At 41.1% G+C, this 7,300-nt stretch overlaps 1 protein-coding gene across 1 annotated transcript; it reads right to left on the bottom strand.

Annotated features, from left to right (window-relative positions):
• Window positions 1–1,738: 1,738 nt before the first annotated feature.
• Window positions 1,739–7,289, bottom strand: LOC109467646 (protein cramped-like). The gene is made up of 3 exons (XM_019765683.1): window positions 7,092–7,289; window positions 5,737–5,787; window positions 1,739–1,849 (listed from the first exon to the last, which is right to left on the bottom strand). The coding sequence occupies exons 1-3, from the start codon at window positions 7,287–7,289 to the stop codon at window positions 1,739–1,741; spliced, it is 360 nt and encodes a 119-aa protein (XP_019621242.1).
• Between the last annotated feature and the right edge of the window lie 11 nt (window positions 7,290–7,300).

Here is a 7,300-nt window from a genome sequence, read left to right as displayed (position 1 = left end):
ATCTGTCTGCACCTAACCTGCACCTGGTCCATGTACTGGATATACAGGTATATATATAATGCGATAACGTTGGATATAGGTGTTCCGGCCCATGTGATAACTGGCGGTACTGCCCGGGGCTCTTTTTTCCCGAGATAATGGTATCTAGGGACTTCTAATGGGTTTTTTGACAAATGAACGTGATTATGACTGGCATTAATATGAACATTCTTACCAAATTTTGCCCGGTCAGGCAAGTTCAGGGGGACATGTGCTTTGATGTACATGTACTTACAACTGGTACTTTTACTTGCCCGGGGCAATCGGGCAATCTAACTTGTCCAACCCTGAGGTGTATGTGGATTTTTATTACCTTTGCCAAGAAAGTTTTGTTTTCAGTAGCGTTTGTCCATTTGTTTGTCTGTGAACAGCATAACCCAAGAAGTTATGGATGGATTGTCATGGAACTTGGTAGGTGGGTAGAAATGATTAGATTTTGGGTTACATACCTATGCTCCGAAATCCCTAAGTTCCGAAATCCCTAAGTTCCGAAATCCCTATGTTCCGAAATCCCTATGTTCAAGTGGCCTTATTATAAAACTTCGTCAGACCTCCTTCGAAGACTTAACTTAAGCGGCAGCATAAAGATTTTCTGAGGATCGCTAACACGCGAGTTTTTGCCAGCGTTCGTAACTCCCTCCGCGGCAAAATCCCCTATGTCGTAGCGAAATCGCGTCTCAGCGCTTCCCCAAATCAACTTCATGGCCGCTAAAGTCTGCAATGGAGGTTAAACTTCCTCATTTCAGTTGAGAACTTGAGAAGCGAAGCTACTCGTAAAATCATGTACATGTCGGCCATTTTGTTTGCTACCCGAAGTCTTCCGAATGCTCTAAATAAGGAAATCGTCGGAGATCTGTGCCACATCGCTCGCTGTCGGTCAGCGCTCGGGGCCGGCTCGGTGGAAATCGGAGGCTGTGACGTCATGACTAGGTTCATTTGCATGGCGAAGCTGGCTGGGGAATCCGCGCGGCTTGAATCGCGGCGGGATTTGAGCGGGTCAAAACAAAGGGAATAGCGGATTATTCATTGCGTGTTGTCTCCTTATGAGAACTGTAGATTATTTTTTCCTTTCTGCAAAATTGCAGATTGTGTAATTTTTTTTTCTGCAATCTTGACGGGTATTTAGAACACTGAATGCATGAAGTGTGCGGGACCGGATCGTGAAAGGCAGACATTCTGTTTAAGTAATCATTGACGGAACTTTTTTTTCGCGTTGACGGTAATTTTTTTTTTTCGCGAATTGGGTTGACCTGGGGTTGACGGTAAAAAATTTCGAGCTGGCTAAAGCCCTGCTGTGCCCTGAGCACGTTGTACGTCTACGGGGAAAATCGGGACCCAGAAAAAAACCGACGGCAACTGGTCGGCAAAGACAGGTCGTTTGACATCTGTATCTTAGCCACGGAGCTGTATATGACGACGCAGCGTAAGATTTCGGAACATAGGGATTTCGGAACATAGGGATTTCGGAACATAGGGATTTCGGAACAAAGGGATTTCGAAACATAGGTCGGTTACCAGATTTTGAGCCCCTGGTGGCTTTCCTTGGTACTGCAGCAGAACTTTCAGTTTTGATATCTCATATCTAGACATGCTAGCATCACAAATTTTGCACGGAAGATAGCTCTTGTGCTGCTAATTAATCAATCTTACTTTAAGACCAAGTATTACTTTATCTGGTTTGGGTTTTTCCAGTAACAATCTAAGGAATACACAAGAAATCTGTTACCTGTTTGTTACTGAGAAGGTCTAGTTCAAAAGCTGCTAGTCGGATGATCTTCCATACAGCACTCACATGTTCAACATCAACAATCTAAAATAATAAGAAAACATGTTAGTTAACATTCCTTCAAAGGAGCAGGGCAACATCTAAACTACCGGTATCACATCCCTTTTACCTATTCACTCACTCACTGTCAGGCTTTTTTTGGCGACACCTCATGGTCGAGCCTAATGATACAGTATTGTGTGCAGTTTGCAAGAATTCTAGGAATTGTACAGGAATTTTTTCCACAGGCATGGAATGTCCACAGGCATGTCTGGAATTTTGGTGACACATCTATGCCCACAGTCCTACACAGTCCAAATTCCTGGAAACCCCTGGGAAAACCTTGCTGGGGGATGACCTACATTCCTGGGCTCGTTCACTATACACTCAGGGGAGGTAGGACTCTGGAGTGATGTACTGAACTGTGCTATATCTGTCCAAGGAGGTTGAATACAAGAGGAGACAGAACGCTATTATATGTACCACCCCGCTATGCCTATTGTTCAGACCCGCCAGTTCCCACGGTGATCTAGTGTTTCCGCCCTTGGATTTATGGAAAAAGGAGTCCAGTCCGATTGGCGGAAAAAGCAGTCCAGTCCAATTTTGGGGTGGAAAAAGCAGTCCGGTGGTTTCTACGAAATTTTACGAAAGACCATAGGCACAATTTTTTCTTGGGTGTGTACTTCTAGTTTCTATGGGTACTTCGAGTTTCTATGAGTACTTCAAGTTTCTATGAGTACTTCGAGTTTCTATGGGTACTTAGAGTTTCTATGAGTACTTAGAGTTTGTAAGGGAACTTAGAGTTTCTATGAGTACTTAGAGTTTACATGGGAACTTACAGTTTGTAACTTACATATCATCATCATCATGCCTCCGGATTATTACTTACATATAACAATAATTAGTCAAAAGATGAAGCGGTCAACTGACGAGATTTCCAGGGCCGATCCTGCTTGCAAGTAGCCTGATTAAATCGCTTTATGGTTGCCAGCTGCCCAACATCCAGCCGGCCCCTGCTAAAGCCACGTATAGCAGACTTTGCATTACACCGACAAGCATGTAAGTACCGGAAGTACAATTGTAAGAAAGAATCCCTTAATAATTAACTTTTGTTTATTGTGGATAGGTGACCTGTATGTATAGAAACTACTTTTCGGCGGTCCCAAGAGGTGTAAATCAGTTGTCCGCTATTCCTCACCCAAGGCTGCCTGAATTACGGGTTAAGGCGGCATATAGTCAGTCATATATGCTAATTCAAGTTCCCATACAAACTCTAAATAGTCATAGAAACTCTAAGTACCCATAGAAACTCTAAGTACTCACAGAAACGCGAGGTACCGATAGAAACTAGAAGTACACACACAAGAAAAAATTGTGCCTATGGTCTTTCGTAAAATTTCGTAGAAACCAAAATTGGACTGGACTGCTTTTTCCGCCAATCGGACTGGACTCCTTTTTCCATAAACCCTCCGCCCTTCGGCAGTGCTTGATTGATCCCGATGTTAGGTTCCGGCTTTCCCGCAAAAATCTTTGGGGAACCAAACAGATGAGCCCAATCGTGACGTCATGTGCCCCGATGCAAGCCGGCGACCGCTGAGTACCACCCAAGCTTGATGAATATATACTAATATAGCTATGTCAGATGTCTTGTGTGAAAAATTCTTTCATCTTGAAGTGTGATTGAAGAATTTTCTGTGGCCTCTGATTTCGGAAGGCTGGTCACTTCTCCTATGGATCCCACAACGAGAGATTCTTGCAACCGCTCTCGATGATAGGAAAAATACTACCGATAGTTTTCTTCAGTCTCCTGAAAATGAGGCTCAAAATCACTGAAATGGCTGAACTCAAAACCATCCCACTCAACGCTGTCATTTCCTGGGCGAGCCATCTTGAAACTGACAGACCAGGCACAATCTAGGAATTCTGCCATTCATTAAATTTCCAGCATGGAGTTTAAATATCTAGCTTCCAGTTATAAACGTATTCACCACAGTTCTCTGACCAAAAACAATGGGCCCAGCCTGTGCACATTATTCAAATTGGGACACGTCAACGTGAAGTTGAATCTTCACACCTGAGGTGAACATCGTTGAAAGGGCAGTAATCCTGTCCTGTCTCCTATGGATTTTAAACCTCCTTGATCTGTCTAGACTTAACAGGTTACACAGTACATGTACAAAATGTATACTGCCAGTGATGCACATATTACATTGTAAGATATTAGACTTTGTAATAACGATATACAATTACCAGTGTTCAGATGCAATGAAGCTGATGACTGATGATCAATGTTTATTTGTATACTTATGCTGGTGATGACATATAATATTTCATAATAACAATAGGAAAGTATTTACCTTGTTACCTTGTAAGTCTAGACAGATACAATGCAGTTCAGGGGATCACTCCCACCATCCAGAGTGCAAAGTGAACAAGCCCAGTTTCAGTTTATGATATGCTATAGGGGCCCAGTTGATGTGGATTGTTTTTTTAAATTTGTATCTGTATTAATTTGAGTGCCGAAATTACTGAATGGCTTCTGGACGCAAAATGATGACGTAAATGTGTTGAAAAGTAATAGTAAATGCCAAAAAACAGTTACTCAAGCAACTGGATATGATTTTGAAAACGTCAGACGTTTCAGCTAGTATCCACTAGCTTTCGTCAGTGACTGAGAGACCAGAGGGGAAAGCAGGTTTTATATACACAACCTGTTGATTGATATGCAAATAAAGTGAAGACAATTTTTGGAAGTCGAAAAAGGAACAAAAGTCAGACAAGTCAAGACAAGAAGATGCAAATTAGTCTGAAAGCTCCTGTTATACAGGACAGGAGCTTAAGTGTTGTCTGTCCTCGGGGTTGGGAGTGCCAAATCCCAAGTGCCGGAAAGATCGACCCGTAGCCCCCCTTCCCTGTTGAGGGTGGGGTTGTACATTCTTTCATATATGGCCTCTTTAACACCCCGTTCCCACCAGCGTGTTTCGCGGTCTAAGACATCCGTGGACTTGTCTGACTTTTGTTCCTTTTTCGACTTCCAAAAATTTGTCTTCACTTTATTTGCATATCAATCAACAGGTTGTGTATATAAACCTGCTTTCCCCTCTGGTCTCTCAGTCACTGACGAAAGCTAGTGGATACTAGCTGAAACGTCTGACGTTTTCAAAATCATATCCAGTTGCTTGAGTAACTGTTTTTTGGCATATCGTATTACCTGGATGTCTAACCTTCATCGACGTATAATAGTAAATGACATGAAACTCAGATTTGTTAGATTCAGAATATTTGAATTATTTGCGCAAGCAAAAACTACATAATGGGCCTATAAAGTTCGCAGCTCGATGACAAATTAGGAAAAATACATGTTCCTCACACATTATTATAAATAATATCACTAACACCAACTGCGCACACTAATTCTAACATATCAATTTTATCACCAACATATATACATAACAATATATGAAAAAAACAATAAAAAACCCTATAAAATCACCAATTTCTCTTGTTGCTTCAAAAATGTTGCTTGAAAATTTCATATTCTATGTTAAGTTTTTTAAATATTTGTGTGATTGTATTGTACTTCCTTTTTTCAGGAATTTTTGCATTCATGTCGAATTTCTGACATTTCTGGCAGGCACTACTGCCCACACTAGGCACACTCAGTTTGTGGTACTATCACTAACTACCAGAATGTAAACAAACATGGCTGACAGCTGTCTTTCAAGCATTTGAACATACTTGTAAGGTGTCATATTTTGGCACCTCCACTTTCTGACTGACACTTAATTTGCAAAGAAATGACCAGAAAATTGACTTTTTGTATTGTCCTAATGTTAACATAATGCAGCTTTCACATCTTGGGGACTTTAGAGGATATCAGAATAGTCTTTGTCAATACAAAAAGCTAACAATATTTTACAAGAGCTACGTACCTTCTCCTGTACCCAGTCATATTCTAGTTGCAGCTTCGATGGCTTCCCCAACTGGAAAAGTAGAATGGAGTTCAGAACTTAGAACCATGCTGACATGACTAGTTACTAAAAATACCTTCGCCAAGAAGGTTCTGTTTTCAGTGTCTGTCTGTAAACACGATAACTTAAGAAGGCTTACATGGATTGATTTGCTATATGATAGGTGGGTAGGCCTTGATGAGATCTGGAATTTAGATGGGCCCCCTGGCGGCTTGTTATGGTACAGCAGCTGAACTTCTGGTTTTGATATCTCATGACTTAGACATGCTTGGATGATATGTAGTGTGTAGCTCTTGTACTGGGAAAGAAGTGGCGTAAGTTTGGCCACATAGCAGCTTGCTCTGGAACTGCAGGGGCGTTCGTTTAATGATAAGGGGATATCTCAAGAACCGATTGACAGATCGTAATGATTTTTGGTATGTAGGTAGCTTAGGTGATGCTTGACATAATTATGTGATAATTATGCAAATATAGATGTAATTTGCATAATTTATGAAGAAATTCTATAAGTCAGTTGCATTACATGATACGATTATTTAAGCTTGTGGCATACATGTACAAATGTATGTAATTGAGAACGAGAGAAACACAGGCAGATATTGATTATGTAAATCAAGACTTAATTTGCATAATTAATGAGAAAATGTTGTAATTCAGCAATGGTAGCTGCCTGTACTTTTATACTGAAGAAATTTGAAAGTTAAGTGAAGGTGAACATCATTAAACATAACTTATTCAAAGAGGGACCTAATTTACATAAATTGTGAGGAAATGCTAGAATGGCATTCTTTGTTTGGATAAGACTGTCTTTTGGTGGAGAATATGATCATCAAGATTTACATTATTTGGCGTAGGTATGATATCGTGGAACTCTAGTTCTGTCTGTGGTCAGGTCAAAAGAATATTTATTTCAAACCTGGGCTGTGATAACGGGTGTTTCTGCTCATGTGATGACTAGCAGTGCAGAGTTCTATTTGATCATAAGACAGGCTTCAAGTGTTCAATGATACTATTATAAATAGAATAATTCGAACGCGTCTAGTGTAAGCTTCTTTCTAAAATGTGAATACTGCTTTTAGACTGTTGTTTTTGTCAAGGGACAGCAATTGTTGGCACATTTTGCATTGAAATGTGTTTTCTCAGGTGGGTATGACAACACGGTGTATTATACATGTAGATCTGCATCACCCTTGGTCCCAGCCTTCCAGCCTTCAGGTGATCCGACCTGTGGTTGGGCTGGAACCTTGGGTGATGTAGGATACAACGTGTTGTATTCTATATTTAAAAAAGAGTTGACAGTTTTCAGGACTACTCACCATGACAAAGAGTTCTGCAAATGTGAGCATGCCTACAGTCTGGAGGGTCCAGCCCTCCCTAACTGCCTGCTCCAGGACACACTCAGACCCCAGGGATTTCTTACTATTGCTGTCTGGCCTGATGTCTTGTTGCATATTGTCTGTAAAAACAACCTCCCCCTGTGGAGCACCATCTGACTGCTGCCCACCAGCCAACATGGTCTGTGTAT

This window comes from Branchiostoma belcheri, unplaced genomic scaffold, assembly GCF_001625305.1.
Source record: "Branchiostoma belcheri isolate BF01 breed outbred unplaced genomic scaffold, Haploidv18h27 scaffold186, whole genome shotgun sequence".
NCBI classification, from domain to species: domain Eukaryota; kingdom Metazoa; phylum Chordata; class Leptocardii; order Amphioxiformes; family Branchiostomatidae; genus Branchiostoma; species Branchiostoma belcheri.
The sequence above is the reverse complement of the archived record's forward strand: the minus strand, read 5'-3'. Positions and strand labels throughout refer to the sequence as shown.

Bases quoted from the DNA above. Each gene is read 5' to 3' on its own strand.
- LOC109467646 (XM_019765683.1), bottom strand. From the start codon at position 7,289: ATGTTGGCTGGTGGGCAGCAGTCAGATGGTGCTCCACAGGGGGAGGTT. The intron at 5,788-7,091 runs GTGAGTAGTCCT...CTACTTTTCCAG, and splicing joins TTGCAGAACTCTTTGTCATG to TTGGGGAAGCCATCGAAGCT. The intron at 1,850-5,736 runs GTACGTAGCTCT...TTATTATTTTAG, and splicing joins ATGACTGGGTACAGGAGAAG to ATTGTTGATGTTGAACATGT.